General features: G+C 43.2%; 1 protein-coding gene across 1 annotated transcript in view; it reads left to right on the top strand.

Moving 5' to 3' along the window:
- Positions 1-18875, top strand: part of pex3 (peroxisomal biogenesis factor 3) — a 54356-nt gene extending 35481 nt beyond the window's left edge. The window contains exons 7-12 of the mRNA XM_073050428.1: positions 2594-2648; positions 3717-3879; positions 7460-7530; positions 13173-13295; positions 15524-15620; positions 18349-18875. Coding sequence (XP_072906529.1) covers positions 2594-2648; positions 3717-3879; positions 7460-7530; positions 13173-13295; positions 15524-15620; positions 18349-18432 — 593 coding nt within the window. The 3' untranslated portion in view covers positions 18433-18875. The remainder of the gene's footprint in view (positions 1-2593; positions 2649-3716; positions 3880-7459; positions 7531-13172; positions 13296-15523; positions 15621-18348) is intronic.
- The last annotated feature ends 4859 nt before the right edge of the window (positions 18876-23734 follow it).

The following is a 23734-nucleotide window of genomic DNA, read 5'->3' as shown; positions in this document are numbered from 1 at the left end:
CCATGTCTACACTAACCTGCGGCTGTAGACCTGCACCCCAAATTCCCTAAGAGGTTCTCAGGGTACTGCTACTTACAGTATTCTTTCCTCTTGTATTTAGCCTCCTAAACATGCAGCACCAAATTAAACTCCAAATGCTATTTCTCCATCCATTTTTTCAACTGATCTACAGTGTGTCCTGCTGTATCACAATGCAATACAGTCAATTTGGCCCACGATGTTGTGCCGACCCTTTAACCTACTTTAAGATCAATGTAACCCTTCCCTCCCACAAAGCACTTCCATTATTCTTTCATCCATATGCCTACGATTCTCTTAAATGTTCTAATTTTCTCAGTTTTATTGCTTATTTATTATTTTTTTCTTTCTTTCTGTATCTGCACAAATTTTTGTCTTTTGCACACTAGTTATCCACACTGTTGATGCAGTTTTTCATTGATTCTATTATGGTTATGATTTATTATGTCTGTAAGAAAATAAATTTCAGGGTTGTTTATGATGACATATATATATTTTGATAATAAATTTACTTTGAACTTTGAAATGTCCCTAATGTATATGCCTCCACCAACACTCCTGGCAGGGTATTCCATGTACCACCCCCACTCTCTGTGAAGAAAAGCTACTTCTGACATCCCCACCCCCACCCCCCATATATTCTTCCAATCACCTTAAAATTTTCCCTCCCTCATATTAGCCATTTCTGTCCTGGGGAGAAGGTCTCCAACTGTCCGCTTTATCTATGCCTCTTATAATCGTCTGGGTGAAGGCTCTCAGCTTAAAATGACAACTGTTTATTCCTCTCCATGAATGCTGCCTGACCTGCTGAGAACCTTCAGCATTTTGTGTGTAAATTTAGATTTCCAAATCTGCAGAATCTCCCGTGTTGATCAACTTATTCACCTCTTTTAACACGCTTCCTCAGTATCCACTACTCTATTAATATTTGTATAATCTGCAAAGGTTGTCATTTAATTGTTGTTTCCTATGGTGGGGGAGCCTAGGACCAGAGGGCACAGCCTCACAGTACAAGTACGTCCCTTTAAAACAGATGAGGAGGAATTTCTTTCACTGGAGAGCAGTGAATCTGTGGAATTTATTGTTATAGACAGCTGTGGAGGCCCAGTCATTGTGTATATTTAAAGCAGAAGTTGACAGGTTTTTGATTAGTAAGTACATTAAAGGTTACGGGGAGAAGGCAGGAAAATGGGATTGAGAGGGATAATAAATCAGCCATGGTGGAGCAGACTCAGTGGGCTGAATGGCCTAATTCTACTCCTATATTTTATGGTCTTATGATAGTTCTTTGCACAGTGTGTGATGGGTGTGTGGAACGTGCTGCCAGGGGCGGTAGTACAGGCAGATACATTAGGGACATTGAAGAGACTCTTAAAGTAAGCACAGGTTGAAAAAGTGGAAGATTAGTTGGGAGGGAAGTGTTAGATTAATTTTGGAGTACGGTAAAAGGTCCGTACAACCTTGTAGGGCAAAGGGTCTGTACTCTAAGTTTGAGGGATGATGTTCAGTCAGAAAATGCACACAGTAATAATTTTACACTCCTACATGGCAGCTAAGTTTAAATTTAATTAAATAAATCAAGAATCAATGGTTGTCACAACATTGTTATTTTTTTAAAAAAGTCATTTACTTCACCATGTCATATAATTGTTCCTGCCCATTCTGGTCTATGTACCTACCAAACCGGTTAACTCTTAAGTGTCTTGTTGAATTAAGGATGGATTAAAAATGCCAGGATTTCTATTGGGCACACCCATGCACTCTGAGTGCCTTGGGAACTGAGGAAGGAGCTGTTCCCCAAAGCTTATGCAGCTGAGAGAGCCAGCTTTTGCTCGTATTCCGTCAGATCTTTTCTCAGGTAGATATAAAGAGTACCACAGCACAGTCAAAAAATCAGCAGTTATTGTTCATGACATAGATCCAGGGTCATTATCACTACAAAACAAAAGATCTCCAGGTACTGATAGACCCAGGGGCATGCTGTGTGCTGGTATTGGAATTGGACCCAAGGCCTTTATTTATTTATTTATTAAGATACAACACAGTGTCAGCCTTTCTGGCCCTTTGAGCTGTGCTGCCCAGCAATCACTGGATTTAATCCGAGCCGAATCACAGGACATTTTACAGTGACTAATTAATCTATCAACTGGTATGCCTTTTGACCATGGGAAGAAACTGGAGCACCGAGAGGAAACCCATGTGGACATGGGAATAACCTTACAAACTTCCTTACAGGCGGCGGTGAGAACTGAATCTGGATCCTTGGTACCGTAAAGCTAACCACTGTGCTACTGTGCTGCCCATACCGTTAGACGTAGGAGCGGAATTAGGCCGTTCGGCCCATCAAGTCTGCTCTGCATTTCTATCATGGCTGATTCATTATCCCTCTCAACCCCATTCTCTTGCCTTCTCCCCATATCCTTTGACACTCTGATTAATCAAAAACCTGCTTTAAATATAGCTGATGAGTTGGGTGTAAATGTGGCTATGAATTCTTCAGCGCAGCTCCTTCCACACACACTAACCGTGGCTGTGTTCTGTTTCTATTGCCACCTCCACCTGACTCCCACTTTAGGTTTGAATGAACTGATAACGGTGGTGAAGAAAGCCGTACAGAACGTCATTGGAAGGTAAATATTATGGTACTTGCCAATGTTCTGTGCTGACTGTGTCAGTAATAGTTTATAACAGCATGAGGGGTTTGGACAATCATTGACTTTTCCATAAGGTTGGGGACTCCAGAACTAGAGGTCACTAATACAAGATAAGTGAGTGGGGAAGGCATCGTCCTCTCCTATCAGATTCCTCCATCTTCAGCCCTTTGCTTCATCCACTATCATCTCCTAGATTCTCACCCCCCCTCACCTCTCACTCACCCACCTTCCCCCTATCACCTGCCAGCTTATGTTCCTCCCCCTCTCCCGATCCTTTTTGTTCTGGCTTCTGCCCCCTTGATTCCTTAAAGTTGTCATAGCTACTACCTATTAAATGCTCCCAATGGCATGCATCACAAACAGCCTGTGACAGCCAAGTCCAGCTCCTGGCCTTCACGTGTGGCTTAGGTACTAAGCCCGATGGAACCGTTTCTACTGACAGGAGAAGGGGCGAAGTTGGGTTACTGAGGCCTTAAAAGCACTCGCTTTGAGCAGATGGGCTTGTTAGCCATGGTTGGCAGCTCATCTAGGATAAGGAAAACTCCGATCTCAAACCCACCGCCTTGCGGCTGATGGGGAGGTAAACCTCAAGGAAAAGTCTGGTGCTGGAGCCTGTAAGGTAGTCCTTTATTGAGTTCAACACTGACCGGCAATTCCTGCAGCACTGCTGGTGTCAAACTCTATCGGTCTCTGCCCTTCCTTTGGACTCATCAGCTACGTGGAGGGGGAGAGCCTGCTGCATAAGCAACATCTTGCTCTCCATATTGTATGGCCCTGGCTTGTGTACCATGTAGACATCCATAATCAACCCCAACCTCTATCTGTTCCCATCCTTCCCAGCTCTGATGGGAGATCTCTGTCTGAAGTCAGCTGCCTGTTCCCCTCCACTGATGCTGCCTGACCTGCTGAGTTCCTCCACTAGCTCAATAATTTTGCTTGGGGTTGAGTGGCGAGCTACAATCGCAGTTAGAGTCCCACATTCATTGGCTTTATTATGCTGTGTGATGCCATGCAGTGGCTAACGGCCAGTCCATTTCCCCACAGTTTGTCACTGAAGCAAAGCGTGTCGATCCAGGAACTGGAAAGATACCTGGGTGAAATCCGGCAGCAGGTGGAACAGCCCAGTAACCCTGGCCATTCAGAGGTGACCAAGTCGGCGCTCTGTTGGTATCTCATCCCTGACGAGGAAGCTGCCTTATCCTCTCAGGTAAGAGTGACCCTGCAAACAAGTCTGTTCGGCAATTCTGCATCAATTACACCGGAACTGCTTTCAGATTCAGGCTCATTTATTTATCAAAACTTGCAGTGAAATACATCCTCTACATTAACTGACGCAACCTAAGGATGTGGTGGGGGCAATTGGCCAGTATTGCCCCACATTCTGGCACCATGCCCACACTGCTCAGCAGAACAACACGAGCAACAGCAGTAAAGATTAGCTTTATTTGTCACATGCACGTCGAAACATACAGTGAAATGTGTTGTTTGTATTAAACATCCAACACAGTCCGAACATTGTGCTGGGGGCAGCCCACAGGTGTCACTATGCTTCTGGTGCCAACATCGCATGCCCACAACTTTCTAACCCTAGCCCGGACATCTTTGAAATGTGGAAGGAAACCAGAGCACCCAGAGGAAGCTCTCAGGGTAACAGAGAGAACATACAAACTCCTTGCAGCCAGCACTATAAAACATCACACTAACCACTAAGCTACTGTGCCACCCTATATCCCCTACTATCCTGTCTCTATGTTTTCCCCTCTTTCCCCACCACGTCCAATCCTAAAATGAGGCTTTCCACTCCAGGACATCTGAAATATCCTCACTTTAGAGCCCACATCACTCACATTTCTTTTATTTCAGGGTATTCAGATCTCACCCAACTCAAACTCCATGCAGAACACTTTGTCCTCACCTTCTACCCTACCAGAATCAGGTTTAATATTACCGCCGTATGTCATGAAATTTGTTGTCTTTGCGGCAGCAGTACAGTGCAATACATAATAGAGGGGGGAATAAAATGTGAACACACACATGCACACGCACACACAGTTAAGTAAGTATTGCAAAAAATAGAAATAAAAAAGGTAGTGAGATAGTGTTCATGGGTTCAAAGTCGATTCTGAAATCTGATAACAGAGAGAGAAGAAGCTGTTCCTGAATTGTTGAGTGTGTGCCTTCAGGCTCCTGTACCTCCTTCCTGATGGTAGCAGTGAGAACAGGACCTGACCTGGTGATGGGCGGGGTGTCCTTAATGATGGTTCATCACCAGCATCTGCATCATAAGAGATCAGAGCAGAACTAGACCATTCAGCCCGTCAAGTCAGCTCTGCCTTTCCATCATGGCTGACTTGTTATCCCTCTAAATCCCACTAAACCTCCAGCTATCTACCTTTAACTTTTGATGCTCTTTCTAATTAAGAACCTATCAACCTTCTCTTTAAGTATACTTAAGGACTTGGCCTCAGTAGTCATCTCTGGTGATGAATTCTACAGACTTACCACTCTCTTGCTAAAGAAATTCTTCCTTATCTGTGTTAGAAACATAGAAAACATAGAAAATCTACAGCACAATACAGGCCCTTTGTCCCACAAAGTTGTGCCGAACATGCCCCTACCTTAGAAATTGCTAGGCTTACTTATAGCCCTCTATTTTTCTAAGCTCCATGTACCTATCCAAAAGTCTCTTAAAAGACCCTATTGTATCCTCCTCCACCTCCGTTGCTGGCAGCCCATTCCACGCACTCACCACTCTCTGAGTAAAAAACTTACCCCTGACATCTCCTCTCTACCTACTACCCAGCACCTTAAAGCTGTGTCCTCTTGTGGCAACCATTTCAGCCCTGGGAAAAAGCCTCTGACTATTCACACGATCAATGCCTGTGTTCTAAAGGAATACCCTTCTATTCTGAGGTTATGCATTCTGGTCCTGGGCTCTCCCTTCATAGGAAACATCCTCTCCATGTCCACTCTATATAAGCCTTTTAATATTTGATAGGTGTCAATGAGATCTCACCTTCATTCTTCTAAACACCTGTGAGTACAGGCACAGAGGCGTCCTACACTTTTCATACATTAATCCTGTTATTCCCGAGATTGTTCTTGTGAACAATCATCCTTTGTTATTTCTGTAGTTATAAAGGATCGCACTGCCAGTCACATCTTCCTGTCTCCACCCATTTCTACCCTACCTTCCACTGGGACCAGCCACTTTGTGACGCCCTGGTTCACACATCTCTCCCTGCCACCTGGCACTTACTGCGCCATCTCCTCCTTCACCACCATCTAGGGACCTAAGTGACCCTTCCAGGCAGGCGAAAGTTAATATGCATCTCCTCCCACCTTGTCTACTGTATTTGTGATGTGGTCTCCTCTACATCAGCAAGACCAAGTGTATACTAGGCGATCATTTTACAGAATACCTCTTCTCTGTCTCCACTGGCTATCATGACCTCTCAGCTGCACACTATTCCAACCCGCTTCCGTCAGCCTCAAAATCACTGTCAGGTTTTGTACCACAGGCATATGTCGTGAAATTTGTTGCTTTCCATCAGCAGTTCGTTGCAATACTCAATTAAAAAAAACTGTAAATTATAATAAATATATATTAAAAAGTAAAATTAAATAAGTCATGGAAAAAAGAGAGCAAAGAACAGTAGTGAGGCAGTGTTCATAGCTTTATTGTACATTCAGAAATCTGATGTTGGAAGGGAAGAAGCTTTTCCTGATGCGTTGAGTGTGTGTCTTCAGGCTCCTATACTACCTCCTTGATGGTAGCAATGAGGAAAGGGCTTGCCCTGGGTGATGGGGGCCCTTCTGGATGGATGGATGCCACCTTCCTGAAACTTCACCTTTTGAAGATGTCCTAAGTGCTGGAAAGGCCAGTGCCCATGGTGAAGCTGGCTGAGTTTACAACATTTTTGCAGCGTTTTTCCCAACCCTCTGCAGTGGCCCCTCCATACCAGGCCAGTCAGAATAATCTCCACTTTACCTCTGTATAAATTTACAAGAGCCTGTTGGTTCCATCTACACACTAGCTGGTTTTTCTGTCACCCGAGCACAATCTCCCCATCATTCCTCCATCATCTGGTTCCACTTACCACCTTCCTTATCATATTCCAGCACCTATCCATTTATTAAATTCCAGATTTCCTCTGCCCTCCCTTTCCCTCCAAGCTGCATCTGCTCTTTTCTTCTCGAGATCAAGATCAGCATTCTTTGTCACGTGTACATCAAAGTGTTGAAACATGCAGTGAAACGTGCCATTTCACACCAGGTCAAATTGTACTCAGCAGCCCCCAAGTGTTGCCGTGTTTCCATTGTACCATTAAGCAGATAGAGAGATGAAGAGAATTCTAGAGATAAGGAGTCACACTGGCGGTGATTAATGTGAATATACAAACTCCTTACAGGCGGTGGCGGCAATCGAACCCTGATCAGTAGTCGCTGGTGCTGTAAAGCAATTGTGTTAACTGCTACTGTCGGCCCTACTGTATCCTAACTCCACCCTCCCCTCTCCCACATGGTTTCAACTGCCCACTCTCTCCCTCCTCGTTTGTCGTTATCACCTGCCAGCCTCTTGTCTCGCCCTTTCCCTCTCACCTTTTTATATCTTCCCTCTGCAACCCTCCCTCCCATTGCAGTCTCAACCCAAAATATCAACCGTCCATCTACCTCAGAGACCAGCTGAGTTGCTCCAGCAATGTTTTTTGCACAGTAAACTAGAGTATAATTTTTCATATATGACTTATTACTGCAACTTCTAATTCTAGATTTTCTTTCTACAGGCTTGTGGCTTGACCGATAAAGATTTAACTACTCTCAGACTTATTAGTGAAACAAGGGATATGTTGGAAAGGTCTGTATTCTGGAAGTCTGAGGGTAATGGCTTTGGGTTTTTAGTCTTGTAGTACATATGGCCTTAGGAGTCATGATGAAGCGTCTCTGCTTGAAACGTCAATTGTTTATTCCTCTCCATAGATGCTGCCTGACCTGCTGAGTTCCTCCATCATTTTATGGGTATTGGTGTGGCCTTAGGGAGTTGCTGCACCTGTCCTGGATTTGGAGGGTCATACCCGAAGTATTGAAACAGAATCAGGTTTATAATCAAAGTCAATTTAATATCAGAGTATGAATCATCATCATCATCATCATCCTCATCATTATGTGTCATGTCATATGATGTAGGTGATCACGGATCATGATTGTTCTTGGCAAATTTTTTGACAGAAGTGGTTTGCCGTTGCCTTCTTCTGGGCAGTGTCTACAAGACGGGTGATCCCAGCCATAATCAATACTCTTGAAAGGTTGTCTGCCTGGCATCAGTGGTCGCATAACCAGGACTTGTGATATGCACCAGCTGCTCATACGACCATCCACAACCTACTTCCATGGCTTCACATGCCCTTGATTGGGGGGCTAAGCAGGTGCTACACCGTGCCCAAGGGTGACCTGCAGGCTAGCGGAGGAAAGGAGCACCTTACACCTCTGTTGGCAGAGATGTATCTCCATCCAGCCACCCAAGAGTACATATAAAATGAATCTCATGATCGTATATGGTAATATATAGAGAATATGTATATACTCCCACTACCATGAGAGTCATCATCTTTCAGACATTTGCAGGAAAATTAAGAAATTCAGTAAGTAACGACTGACTACGTATTGCTAGCTGATTTACAGAGGCTAATAAGACAAACTTAGACAATCACAATCTGGCAGAGGAACTCAGCGAACTGAGCAGCATCTGTAATAGGAAAATAATTGTCAAATTTTCTGCATATGGTCTTGATCTGAAACGTCATCAGTACCTTTCCTTGCACAGACACTACTCAACCCTCAACCTGCTGAGTTTCTCTACCATTTTGTGACTTGCTCCAGATTTCAGCATCTGCAGAATCTCTTGTGCCTTTAAATTTGACAGCATTCAGGTTGTTGCGCCAATAGCATAATTAAGCCGTTGCACCATTAAGGAGAGAGAGATGGAGGGAATTCCAGAGATAAGAAGGCACATCGGCATTGATTAAATGAGGTATCAGTTAAGGGAATGGAAACCTGGAGATGTTAAAGATTAAAGTAAGTTTATTTTTGAACTGTGTATGTGTTACCATGGGCTACCTTCAGGCAGTTACAGGAGAAATAAAGAATACAATAGCATTTACGAAAAACTATACATAAAGACGGACAAACAACTAATGTAAAAGAGAAGACCCCTTAATAGCCACCAGGACATTGAGGACCAGATATGTAATCAGATTAAGGAAATATGCAAAACTATTAGGGTTGTTCTCATAGGGGATTTCAATTTCCCTAATATAAACTGGAACCTTCTTAGTGTAAGAGGTTTAGATGGGGCTGAATTTGTTAAGTTTATCCAGAAAGGTTTAAATCAATAGGTGGATGGTTCAACAAGAGGAGAGGCCGTACTGGCCCTGGTGTAGGGCAGTGAGCCTGGCCAGTTGACCGACCTTTCAGTGGGTGAACAGTTAGTGAACATAGAAAACCTACAGCACAATACAGGCCCTTCAGCACACAAAGCTGTGCCGAACATGTCCTTACCTTAGAACTACCTAGGCTTTACCCATAGCCCTCTATTTTTCTAAGCTCCATGTAGCCATCCAGGAGTCTCTTAAAAGACCCCATTATTTCCGCCACCGCCGGCAGCCCATTCCACACACTCACCACTCTCTGCGTAAAAAAAACTTAGCCCTGACATCTCCTCTGTACCTACTTCCAAGCACCTTAAAACTATACCCTCTTGTGCTAGCCATTTCAGCCCTGGGAAAAAGCCTCTGACTATCCACATGATCAATGCCTCTCATTATCTTAAACACCTCTATCAGGTCACCTCTCATATTCTGTCGCTCCAAGGAGAAAAGGCCGAGTTCACTCAACCTATTCTTATAAGGTGTGCTCCCCAATCCAGGCAACATCCTTGTATATCTCCTCTGCACCCTTTCTATGGTTTCCACATCCTTCCTGTAGTGAGGTGACCAGAACTGAGCACAGTACTCCAAGTGGGGTCTGACCAGGGTCCTATATAGCTGCAACATTACCTCTCGGCTCCTAAATTCAATCCCACGATTGATGAAGGCCAGTGAACCGTATGCCTTCTTAACCAAAGAGTCAACCTACGTAGCAGCTTTGAGTGTCACATTTCTTTAACTTTCAGGATAGCTATGGATAAGGATTGGCATAGTCCTTGTGGGAAAGTTTTTAATTGGAGTAGGGTAAATTACGAGGGCATTAGGCAGGAACTAAGAGGCGTTAACTGTGAACACCTTTTCTCTGGCAATTCCACATCAGACATGTGGAGGGTGTTTAAAGATCAAATGCACAAAATAAAGGAAAGATAAGTTCCTGTGAGTAAGAAGAACAGAGATGGAAAGATAAGAGAACCTTGAATGTCGAGAGAGGTGATGAATTTAGTCAAGAAGAAAAAGGAGAAGTATGTAAAGCTCCAGAAGTTAGAAACAGATAAAGCTCGTGGTGAGTATAAAGAACCCAGAGAAGAACTAAAGAAGGGAATTAAGAAAGCCGGGAAGGGCCATGAAAAGTTCTTGGCAAGCAGGATTAATGTGAATCCCGAGGCATTCGTCAAGAGAAAGAGCATAACTAGGGAGAGGGTGGGTCCACTCAAGGAAAAAGTGAGGATATATATTAGTCAAGGCATTGAGTTCAAAAGTTAGGAGGTTTTGTTGCAACTTTATAAAACTTTGGTTAGGCCACATCTGAATTATTGTGTGCAGTTCTGGTCACCCCACCTAGGAAGGATGTTGAGACTTTGGAGAGGGTACAGAAGGGGTTCACCAGGATGCTGCCGGGTGTAGAGGGCATGTGCCATCACAAAAGGCTGGATACACTTGGGTTGTTTTCTCTGAGAGGCGGAGGCTGAGAGGAGATCAAGATTATGAGAGGCATTGATAGAGTGGACAAAGAGTATCTGTTTCCCAGGGTCTAATAGCAGAAATGTCTAATACCAGAGGGCATGCATTGAAGGTGAGAGGGGGTAGGTTCAAGGGGGATGTGAGGGGTAAGTGTTTTTACTCAGAGTTGATGTCTAGTATGGTGGTAGAACACCTTTTCTCTGGCAAGTCCACCAAACAGGATAGAGCGCACAGTGAGGACTGCCGAGCGCATCATTGGAGCCTCCCTGCCCTCTATTGTGGACCTGTACTCTTCCAGGTTGAAGAAGAGGGTGGGGAACATCATAAAGGACTCCTCCCATCCTGCGCACGGACTGTTTGATCTGCTTCCGTCTGGTAGGCGCTTCAGATCCCTCCAGACTAAGACTAATAGGCACTGGAGAAGTTTTTTCCCTACTGCGGTCACTTTGCTGAACAGTTAACTGCCGGTTAACTGTCGGCTAACTATTACTTGGATTGCACTACCTGTATGTATAATCTATATTTTCATTTATATTTATCATTATTATTGTTATGGGCAGAGAGACAACATCTGCCGGAAGTAAATTCTTTGTATGTGCATAGGTACTTGACGATTAAAGTCTGATTCTGATTAAAGGCTTTTAAGACTTGTTTGGATAGGCACTGGATGTTAGGATGATGGGGGGGATTATTGTTTGAGTGTTTTTGATTTGTTTTTTAGCTCGTTTGGCATAAGGTTGTGAACTGAATAGCCTGTTCCTGTGCTGTACTCTTCTAAGACGAACTGTGCAAGTAAAATAAGTAATACTGAGAATTTTTATTATTATGCTGCCCATCATGCCACTGACGTTTAGGGCAGAAATGAAGGTCCATCTCTGGCAGTGTTCATCCTGTCAGTAGCTTCATTTCAGTTTTCATGACTGTCAGTCATGCAAGTCCCGGGTGGAGACTCAGGAATACCATTGCACTCAAATATAGAAGGATTCTTCATTTCTGTAATGATTTCCTTTTACCAGTCAGGGTTGTTAGCCCAGAGCTGAACCCCACAAACCAGGAGTACTGGTGGACCATTCTTAGTCTGGCCTGTTTGGTACGAGTTACCCTACCAAGAGCCAAAGCATAAAGCCCTGACTCCAGCCAATATAGCTTTCCAGATTATTGAAGCACACAAGCCTCCAAGCCACGACAAGATTGAGCTCCTCTTGAGTTATAGAGAGTCCTTGAAAGTGAGTCTGTTGGTTGTGGAATCAGTACAGAGTTGTGGTGAATGAAGTTATCCACTTCAGGGTAACCTGGTTAGTTGGTTCAGGAGCCTGATGGCTGTAAAATAATAACTGTTCCTGAACCTTGTGATGTGGGACCTTAGCAACACACATAAAGTGCTGAAGCAACTCAGCAGGTCAGGCAGCATCAATGGAGAGTAGTAAATTTTCAACATTTCGGGCCTGAGCAATGAAGAGTTTGGCCCAAAATGTCAACTGTTTACTCCTCCTCATAGGTGCTGCCTGACCTGCTTAGTTCCTGCAGCATTTTGTTTGTACCACTTTGGATTTCCAGTATCTGCAGAATCTCTTATATTTAGGCTGTGGGACCTCAGGCTTCTGTACCACAGAGACTTATTAAAAGTAGCATCTGATGAGGCAATCAAGGAATCTGAAAAATATGAGAATTTTCAGAATGAAGCCTTGTTTAGCCAGGAATGAATGTATGTCTGATCGTTCAGGATGGATCATGGTGTGGCTTGTATAACTAGTTGGAGTGTGTTCGGTGCCCTTGAGCTATCAGGGAGTGAAGGGATAGGTAAACTGAAGGGGGTCAGCCAGGACTGTGTTGGAATAATTATCTGTCACTGTGTCATAACTTTCTTTGCACGCAAAGTGCTGGAGGAACTAAGCTGGTCAGGCAGCATATATGAAGAAGAATAAAAGGTCAAATTTTCGGCCCGAGACCCTTCATTGGGACTGGAGAGGAAAGGGGAAGCTTATCCCCACTATCACCCCGTCCTGGCTATGACAGCCTTAGAAACCTATAAGCTAATCTTATATCTGGATGGTCAAACTCAAACAGTTACTTATACTTTGTGTTTTATAGGATTACGTATATCTTTATTTATTTATTGATATAGAGCACTAAATTGGCCTTTCCAGCCCTTCGAGCCACACCGCTCAGGGAATCCCCCGCTTTAAACCTAGCCTAATCACAGGACAATTTACAATGATCAATTAACCTACCAACCGGTACAACTTTGGAATGTGGAAGGAAACCCATGTGGTCTTGGGGATAATGTACAAAATTCCTACAGGTAGCAGCAGGAATTGAAATTATGGTTATTGTGTTTCATTTAATGCTGCATCAGTTCCAGAATAATAATCATTTCATTCTCCTTTACACTTGTGTGCTGAAGAATGACAATAACCAATTTTGAATCTTTAATTATCCTATTATAAGGAGCTGGAGGGAACTCTCACTGTATCTCAGCTCCACTCCTCAACTCACTGAAGTGACAAGTGGTACTTTTGTCCTTTGTAGTACATACCCACGTTTTTAACCATTCACTGAGTTATAACTTGCCCAAAATGTGGTCATTAATTGTCACTCTGGTTATATCCCACAGTGCAGACTTCAACACCGTTCTAAATTCCTGCTTGAATCGAGGCTTTAGCCGACTGCTGGACAACATGGCAGAATTCTTCAAGCCCACAGAAGAGGCGGCCACTCAGAATGGAAAGGTCAACAGGTCAGTTTGTCCACCTGTGGTGTGGCACCATGTTTGGCGTTTGCTGTGACTGGACCCAACTCTACAGGGGAACCTCAGATGAAATCTTGTCTGCAAATCAAACGAGTTGCACTATATATTTATTAGTATTGTGCTTCATTCTGGGCACCAAATATGAGCAAAGGGCATGGAGAGGGCCCAGAGAAGATCTACCAGGATGCTGCCTGGGCTAGAGAGCATCTTTTATGAGGATAGGTTAAGTGACTTAAGGCATTTCTCTTTGGAGCAGAAGAGGATGAGAGGTGACTTGATAGAGGTGTACATAAGAAGCATAGATAGAATTTTTCCCAGGGTGAAAAAGGCTAATATGAGTGGGCATACTGTAACTGTAAGGTGTTTGAAGAAAATTATAGGGGGTATGTTAGAGGTGGGTTTTACACAGGTTGGTAGGTGTGTGGAAAGCCCTGCCAGGGGTGGTTGTAGAGGCAGGTACATTAGATTCAGATTTACTAATGACACACACATCAAAACATACAGTGAAAAGTGTTGTTTCCATTAACAACTACCGCAGGTAAGGACACTTGAGACTCTTGGATATGCAGAAGGATGAAAGAAAATCGGAGGGCAATGTGGGAGGGAAGGGTGAGATTGATCTTGGAGTAGGTTAAAGGGACGGTACAACATTGTGGGCCGAAGAGCCTGTACTCCTGTAATGTTATATGTTCTATAATATTGGAGATGAAGAATTATTTATTGGAGTAGGGAATGCTGCATTGTTCTCCTTTGAGTATTGTTGAGAATTTATTTGAGGGAGAGTAAATGCAAACAGGCTTTTTCCACTGAGGATTGGTGATACTAGAATGGCAGGTCATAAGTTACGTGTAAAGTTCAAATTTAAGCCAGCTGGTGGTATAGTGGCATCCACATTGGGCTTCGAGATGAGGGGTCTGGGGTTCGAATCTGGCTGGCTCCTTGCACGCTTTCCACCCGTGCTGGGTTGAGTGTCAAGCTAGCAATTCGGCCTCATAAAAAACAAACAAATGCTAAAGATACAGCAACGTTGCCAATTGATCACAGAAGGTATGAAGAGGAACTCAAAAAAAGAAGTTCAAGTTTAATTGTCATTCAACCACGCATGAATATAGGCAAACAAAACAGAGTTCTGCCAGGGGCAAGTGCAGAACACGTTATCCACAGCAAACTGCACGTAGAAACATCACATTTGGTGAAAGGTGAAATATTTAAGGGGTCCCTGAGGGGAAACTTTGTCATTCAGAATCTGGCTGCAAGTGGAAGTGGTGGATGCAGGTTCAATTCCGACATTTAACAGGAATTTGGTTAAGTAATACATGGATGGGACGGGTATGGAAGTTGATGGGACTAGGCCAAATAATAATAATATAATAGTTCAGCATAGAATAAATGGCTTGTAGGGCCTGTTTTCTGTGCTCAGCTGCTCTAATCATGAGATACTTTGGTTGGGCATAGGCTCCTATGGCCGTTGGGAGTCAATAACCAGTATTTTAAGATGCAATGACGTCCTTCCTTGGTCGGGATTGAGCATGGATGTTGTGTCTAGCTGTCTACATGATACGCAAGGCAAAGCCGTTGCCTATGGAGCATCATGCAGCTGATAAATCCAAACGAACGGCAGAGGCAGATACAGTTTATCACCGGGGGTGTCACAGGAGTTGGCAGTCTGCGCTAAGCTCAATGAAGGACTGCCTTCGGGACTCCAGCTCCAGTTTTCCCTCAGGATTTACTCCTGAAGCCTTCCCTATGTGGGGGTATAGCTGTAAGGCAGTGGAGATGTGAGATTGGAGTTTTTCCTTCTCCAAGATAAGCTGCCAGCCACAGCTAATTAGCCCTATCTGCCAAAAGCAACTAGTTTTAAGGCACCAGTAACCTGCTTTTGCCTCTTTAAGCCACACATGAAGGTCAGCAGATGGGCTTAGTTATCACATACTATTTGAATCAGATGCCATTGGGAACAACGTAATAGATAGTGGAGTTCATCCCCAACACCCCGTCTATAACAACCTTAAGGAATCAATTTAAGATGATTGATAAAGAATCAAAGGAGAGAAGATTAACATGTTTAATTGATGAGTTGTAATGCTCTGGGCACAATTCCTGGAAGGATGGAGGGGGTATGGACAGCACTGGTCAGGGTTCATTGCATAAATTCATTTCTTTTTCCAGAAGACTCTACTCATATTTCACCTCTGCCTTTCTTCCCAACCTTACAGCTTATCGAATGTAAAACTTCCCCTTGCCAAGATCATCCCTATTATTAATGGGCAGATCCATTCGACTTGCAGCGAGACTCCCAGCCATTTTGTTCAGGTGAGTGGCTGTCCTTCTGTGAATCCCAGTTGCACGCTCCCTGCTTTCATTGTGCTTTAATCGTTCACCCAGCAGAGCTTGCCAAGCTCTCCCCTTTCCCTACACCAGTAGACTAAAACTTGCCGTCATTCTCGATTTTGACTTCGACACCAGGACCACCAGACTCAAAAGCAGTTACTTCCCCCAAGCCATCAGGCCTCCACCCGTCTCACCCCACCACCACTACATATACATCACCTAGAGTCGCTTTCTTTATATACAATCGATCTATGTATATAATAGTCTCTTGTACATTGTACTGCCCATCACCACTACTTTATCATTTCATTTAAGAATCATCTTATGTACAGATATTCCTGAACCTAGAGTCAGTTTATGTATATACAGTATGTAAACTGATTTTAAATATTTATTTTTAATCTGCTTTTTATTGTTCTTTAAGCTTGTATTTTTTTAAAGCTGCGTTGGATCCAGAATAGCAATAATTTCATTCTCCTTTACACTTGGGAATTGACAGAAGATAATAAACAAACTTGAATCTTATCCTGTTTAGAGTAAAGTAGTTCCCAGTATTTATTTATTTATTGGAATACAGCATGGAACAGGCCCTTCCAATCGAACCGCCCAGCAACCTACCAATTAACCCTAGCCTAATCATAGGACAATTTACAATGACCAATTAACCTACCGACCACTAGGTCTTTGGACTGTGGGAGGAAACCGGAACACCCGGAGGACACCCACGTGGTCAGGGAGAATGTACAAACTCGTTACAGATAGCAACAGGAATTGAACTCGGCTCACTGGTACAGTAAAGCTTTGTGCTAAACACTACACCACTGTGCTGTACCTGTATTCCAATCTCCCTGTGAGTTCTCGGTTGAATAAGCCAATGTAGCACAGAAGCAAGCTGTTTGGCACAACTTGTTCATGCCAACCAAGATGCCCATCTAAGCTCGTCCTATTTGCCCAAATTTGACCTATATCCCTCTAAGTCAGGGGTTCCCAGCTTTTTTTATGCTATGGAATAATGCATAAAAAATGGCATCTGATTCAAAGCAAGGAGTCAGTGGACCGTAGCTTGGAAACACCTGCAAAGTCTTTCCTATCCTATAACTACAGGGTCATTTCCAAAATTTGAAGTTTCCCAAACTTTGTTTGATCTGTTCACCATCTTTCACTTTTAAAACCTAAAACTAAAAGGAATGTGAAGAGATATATTTGAGATAACTTATCTTATCTCTTTGATATATAAGAGATAACTCAACGTTTCCTGAACCATGAACTTAGTCTTTTAATGGCAGTCAAACAGGTATTCAGGACACTGGTTAGGCCGCACCTGGATTACTGCTTTCTCTCCAAATGCTTCTTGTAAGCAGTGAGTGAATTTCTTTCCATCATCATCCCTGGCAATGAGTTCCAAATATCAACTATTCTCCGTGTGTTACAAAAACACTCTCCCCTCAGAGCTTCTTTAAAGGTTCTAGTTTAATTTTCATTAATCATACACATGAATACAGCCAAATAAAACAACATTCCTCTGGGGCTAAGGCGATAAACAGAGCACTAACACACAGCACAAGACACATACAGCTTATGTAATTACGGTAGCAGCAAAAAGAAAAGTCACAAAAATAGTAATATAGCCCAAGTCCCTGGTGTCATGGCCTGTAGTCTGATGTTGGCCTGGAGCCAAGTTTCTGCAAGAACAAGTACATGGCAATTCCTCATCTCGTGCTAGTGCAACCAAAAACAAACATAATTCAGCTCGTCTCCAACTGAGTGAACACTGGAGCACAGCGCCAACGAGAGGTCCAAAAGCTCCTCCTCACTTTTGAGCAAATGGTCTCTTGTGTTTGATACCTCATGCATATGCTGTCTTCAGCACCCTAACTACCTCTGTTGCCAGTTTGAGGGGATTATGTACTTGCAACCCCATACTGCACTGCTCCTTAGTGTCTTAACATTCACGGTACATGTCCTACACTAATTTCACTTCCCAAAATTCATCACCTCATGCTTTTTAGATTAAATTACAAATGCCAACACTCGATCCAACTTAGGAACTGATTTATGTCCTGTTGTAGCCTTTGACAACCTTCCTTCAGCCATCCTGACCCTTTATCTGAATTCATATCTTCCATCTATTGCAATAAAAACAGAAAATGCTAGAAGCACACTGCAGGTCAGGCAGCATCTGTGGAGAGAGAAATAGAATTAACTGTGGAGTACTTATTGTAGAAGATCAAATTTGAAGACAGCATACATGGTTAACAGCTGTGTGCAGGAACAGAGTGATCTTGGGGTCCATATCCAAGAGAGTGAGGGTAGTGGTAAAGGCAGATACATTAGGGGCATTCAAGAAACTCTTGGGTAGGAGCAATAATGATAGAAAAATACAGGGCTATGTGGGAGAGAAGGGTTAGATCGATCGTTGGTTAAAATGTCATCACAGCATTATTGGTAATTCTGTGTGGTAATGTTCTACATTCAGTGTTTCAAGCACTTTCTGCTTCAGATTTCTAGCACCTGCATTGATATGACCTCTACCTTCTAGCTTTCTGCTTCATTAAAGCATTTATTGAAACCATTGTCTTGGCTGGCTTTTGGCTACCCTTTCTTACTGCAATCACTTGTGTCTGTGAAAGAGCCTGCCTCTGGGTGCTTTCTCAGGCTGAAGGGGGTGCAAATTCAACATCACTGACTGTCTGATTTGACTGTTGCCCAGGACCTTCTGCTGATGGACCAAGTCAAGGACTTTGCCGCCAACATCTACGAAGCATTCAGCTCCCCCGTTCAGCTGGAGAAGTAACTCCCAGTGAGCAAGTGAGGGGCCCAGCCCCATTTCTTGCCCATCATGACGGAAAATGTTTGTCATTCTCAGAGGTACCGTGCCTCAACTAAACACATTGTCTCTAATGGCTGTTTGCCATTAGCTTCTACAGAATCTTTCTGGAAACAATCACATTAATCTGCCTGTAAATATTTTGTACCGGCCTGTTATTTGTACTCGTGTACTGTACATTATAAGCTGTCATAGATTGGACCTGGGGTTGTGTGGGTATGTATTTTTACTGGTGTGTGTGTGTATGTGCGTGTGAGCAAGTATGTGTGTTCCAGCCGAGACTGGGATTTCCTAAATGTGTGGCAGTTCCTCCTTTGCTCTTCTCACTTTGGTTTCCTTGCTATAATAATTTAAAAAACCTGTTACAAATGTACAGTATTAAAATAACAGAGCACAAAGTAAATCCTTAATCTGTGTTGTCTTCTCATTCAAAAACATAGCATATAAGGCTTTCTAAGGCTTTGGTCAGATTGCATGCGGAGTACTGTATGCAATTTTGGGCCCCTTTTCTACGAAAGGATGTGCTTGCATAGTCATAGAAAAGTACAGCACAGAAACAGGCCCTTAGGCCAATCTAGTCCATGTTGAACCATTTAAACTGCCTACTCTCATAAACCTGCACCGGGACCATAGCCCTCCACACTCTATCATCCATGTACCTATCTAGACTTTTAAAAATTGAAGTCGAGCTCGCATGTACCACTTGCACTGACAGCTTATTCCATACTTTCACAACCCTTTGTGTAAAGTTTCCTCTCACCGTCCCTTACTCATTTCACCTTTCACCCTTGACCCATGACCTCTAGTTATCCCAACCAACCTCAGTGGAAAAAACCTGCTTGCTTTTACCCTACCTATACCCCTCAATTCCATATACCTCTATCAAGTCTCCTCTCAATTTTCTGTGTTCCAAAGAATAAAATCCTATCCTATTCAATCTTTCCACATAACTCGGGTCCTCCAGACCCTATACTCTTTCAACCTGATTTAGATCTTTCCCGTCGATAGGTGACCAAAACTGCACAAAATATTCCAAATTAGGCCTCACCAATGTCTTATACAATGTCAATATGACATCTCATCTTCTGTACTCAATACTTTGATTTATGAAGGCCAACGTGCCAAAAGCTTGCTTTACAACCCTATCCACTTGTGATGCCACTTTCAATAAATTATGGACCTGTATTCCCAGATTCCTTTGTTATACCACACTCCTCAGTGCCCTACCATTCACTTAAGACCTCCTACCAAAGTGCAACACCTCACATTTGTCTGCATTAAATTCCATCTGCCATTTTTCCAGCTGGTCCACATCCCACTGCAAGCCATGATCACCTTCCTCACTGTCCACTACACCCGCAGTCTTTGTGTCATCCACAAATTTGCTGATCCAGTTAATCACATTATCGTCCAGATCGTTGATATAGATGGCAAACAACAACAGACCCAGCACCAATCCCTACAGCAATTAACCCATCATAGGCCTCCAGCCAGAGAGGCAACCCTCTACTACCACTCTCTGGCTTCTTCCACAAAGCCAACATCTAATCTAATTTACTACCTCATCTTAAATGCCGAGAGACTAAACCTTCTTGACCAACCTCGCATGCAGGACCTTGTCAAATGCCTTACTAAAGTCCATGTAGACAACATCCACTACCTTGCTTTCATTCACTTACCTGGTAACTTCCTTGAAAAACTCTAAGATTGGTTAGACCTACATGACCTACTATGCACAAAGTCATACTGACTATCCTTAATCAGTCCATTTCTATCCAAATACTCATATTCAGTCCCTTAGAATACCTTCCAATAACTTTCCCACTGCTGTTGTCAGGCTCACCAGCCTACAATTCCCTTGTTTATTTTTAGAGCCTTTCTTAAACAGTGGAACAACATTGACTATCCTCCATTCCTCTGGTTCCTCACCTGTCGCTAAGGATGATTTAAATATCCCTGCTAGGACCCCCCCAGCAATTTCTGCACTTGCCTCACAAAGGGTCCGAAAGAACACCTTGTCAGGCCCTGGGATTTATCCACCTTAATTTGGCTCAAGACAGGTTCCAAAGATGTTGGAAAGATTCCATAGGAGGTTTATGAAAATGTTCTTGGGAATAAAAGGGTTAATGTATGAGGAATGTTTAATGGCTCTAGGTCTGTACTCACTAGTGTTTAGCAGAATGGGTATGGGGGGGGTGGGGGGAGAATCTCATTGAAACCTATCGAACGTTGAAAGACCCAAGATAGATTGAATATAGAGAGGACGTTTCCTATAGTGGAAGAGTCTAGGACCAGAGAGCACAGCCTCAAAATACGAGGACTTCCCTTTAGAACAGAGATGAGATTTAGCCAAAGGATGATGTATCTATGGGTCAACTGGCATGGAACCTTAGCTGGGGACCCTTCACTGTGGCAGCCGTCCTCTGCTTTCACTCCCATTATGATGTGACAGCATCTCCCTCAGTCCACCATTGAGATTTTGGTTGGATCGCTCTTTGTCTGGAACATCTCCTTTGACCTTACTGTCCTAGGTGACATTACCGGGAATTGAATTCTAAATAGCTTTGCTCACTGGATCTCAGGACCACATAAGCCACTCCACTACAACAAGCTGTCAGTCCCTGAAGCAGTGGAGAACACAGTACAGACCCTTCTGCCCACAATGCTGTGCCTGATTTTTATTCCCGCTCCAAGATCAATCTAGCCCTTCCCTCATCCATAGTTTCCCATTTTTCTACCATCCACATCGCTGCCAATGATTTCTTAAATATACTTATAATACCACTCCCAAAATGATGCCCCCTCATTTTAGCCCTGGAAAAAAAAATCTCTGGCTATCCAGTCAATTTACACCCCTTGTATACCTCTATCAAATCACCTCTCAACCTCCGTCATTCTAAAGAGAGAAGCCCTAGCGCTCTCAACATGTACAACAGCCTGGGTAATGTAGCCACCACCCAGCTGGACATTTTTCCCTCCCATCAAATGATACAAAAGCCTGAAAGCACATACCACTATATATTTATTTATTGAGATAGGGAACAGGCCATTCCAACCCTTCAAGCTGTCATGGGGCAATTTACAATCAACAATTGACCTACCAACTAGTACACTTTCAACCTTCTTGAGGAAACAACTGCACAAACTGTGGCCGCTAGGGAACACACCAAATAGTTACATGTATATAAAATATAAACTGTAAGCAGACAATTAATTGCTAAGCTGCAAAAGAGGGTAGGGAGAGAAATTACCAGAAGGTAATCAATGTTTATGCCATCAGGTTGGAGGCTGTCCAGACAGAATAGGAGGTGTTATCCTCCAACATGAGAAAGGCTGCAAAGAGGTAGAACAATTAAACAGTAATGTAACAAGAGAGCTATGGATGGTGGTGAACCCAAGTGCAGAGTAAGGTCTAGAATTAACTCAGAATCAAAATAAACAAGACAACACAAAATCCAAAGGTAAAAATAATCACAAACCATTGTACTAGTAATGGAACTCCTACAGTTAAGTACTGAGAGTTCAGCATGAGGCCTTTGAGTACACTTCTGCCCCTCTGAACCACAGCATAGGTGCCCCTCAGGGCTGTGTCCAAAGCCCCCTCCTTTACTCTCTGTATACCCACGACTGTGTCACCACCCAGTGCTCCAATCTCCGAATTAAATTTGCTGACGATACTACACTGATTGGCCTAATCTCAATAACAAGGCAGCCTACAGAGAAGTCATCACCTTGACACAGTGGTGTCAGGAAAACAACCTCTCCCTCAATATCACAAAAACAAAGGAGCTGGTTGTGGATTAACAGGAGGAATGGAGATAGGCCAACCCTTATTGACATCAATGGATCTGGGGTTGAGAGGGTGAAAGCTTTAAATTCCTCGGCATAAACATCACTAACAGTGCTTCTCTCACCTCAGACAGTTGAAGAAATTTGTTCTGGGTCCCCAAATCCTAAGAACTTTCTACTGGGGCACAAGTTAGAGCAGCCTGACTGGCTGCATCACTGCCTGGTATGGGAACTGTACTTACCTCAATCACAGGACTCTTCAGAGAGTGCTGCGGACAGCCCAGCGCATCTATAGATATGAACTTCCCACTATTCAGGACATTTACAAAGACAGGTGTGTTAAAAGGGCATGAAGGATCATTGGGGACCCGAGTCACCCCAACCACAAACTGTTCCAACTGCTACTGTCCGCTAAATGGTACCTCAGCATAAAAGCCAGGACCAGCAGGCTCCAGGACAGCTTCTTCCACCAGGCCATTAGATTGATTCATTCATGCTGATACAATTGTATTTCTATGTTATATTGACTGTCCTGTTGTACATACTATTTATTACAAATTACTATAAATTGCACATTTAGACAGAGATGCCACATTAGATTTTTACTCCTCATGTATATGAAGGATGTAAGTAATAAAATTAATTCAATTCAATTCAAGACAGACATTCCATGAAGGAATGTGACAGGCATTAATCAGCAGTCAGAGTCTTAAAGGGACAGTGGCAGTGAACCATACGCAGGGGAATTGGAGTGCTGCTGTTCAGTAACCTGATTCTTGTTACATATGACAGTACCATATTAAACCAATGCCAATTGTGGAGAGATTAGAGTATGAATTAATAAAGAAGCAAATGAGGGAAGAATCTCGTAGAATCTCAAGAAGGGCCAGAGTAGCCTCTACTTCTTGAGGAGGCTGAGGCGCTTTGGAGTGTGCATCCTCTCCTTTACATGTCCTACCAGTCTGTTGGTGCCAGTACAATCTTCTATGCAGTGGTTTTGGGGCAATAGCACCAACATGGGTGATGCCAATAGGCTCAATGAACTGATGAGAAAGGTTGGCTCTGTTATAAGGAGTCCAACTCAACATACTGGAGACTGTGGTAGAACAGAGGATCCTATGGAAAGTCCTGGTAATTCTGGACAATGTTTCTCACCCTCTACATGTCACCTTCGCTGGACAAAGGAGCATATTTAGTAATAGACTAAGACAACTGCACTGTTCCAAAGAGTGCTATGTGAGGTCATTCATAGCCTTGGCCATTAGGCTCTATAATGAATCACCTATAGTCGGGGAATTGATGACCCCTCCTGTTAGATTGTTTGAGGTATTTTTTATTCTTTCTTTCTTCTCTTCTAATATTTGTATATTTGTCCACTTGTAATGCTACTGTGACACTGTAATTTCCTTAGGGATCAATAAAGTATCTATCTATCTATCCACCTGTCTAACATGGGGACTTAAGAGTATGAAAATAAAAA

Source organism: Hemitrygon akajei, chromosome 7 (genome assembly GCF_048418815.1).
Source record: "Hemitrygon akajei chromosome 7, sHemAka1.3, whole genome shotgun sequence".
Classification (NCBI taxonomy): domain Eukaryota; kingdom Metazoa; phylum Chordata; class Chondrichthyes; order Myliobatiformes; family Dasyatidae; genus Hemitrygon; species Hemitrygon akajei.
The sequence above is the reverse complement of the archived record's forward strand: the minus strand, read 5'-3'. Positions and strand labels throughout refer to the sequence as shown.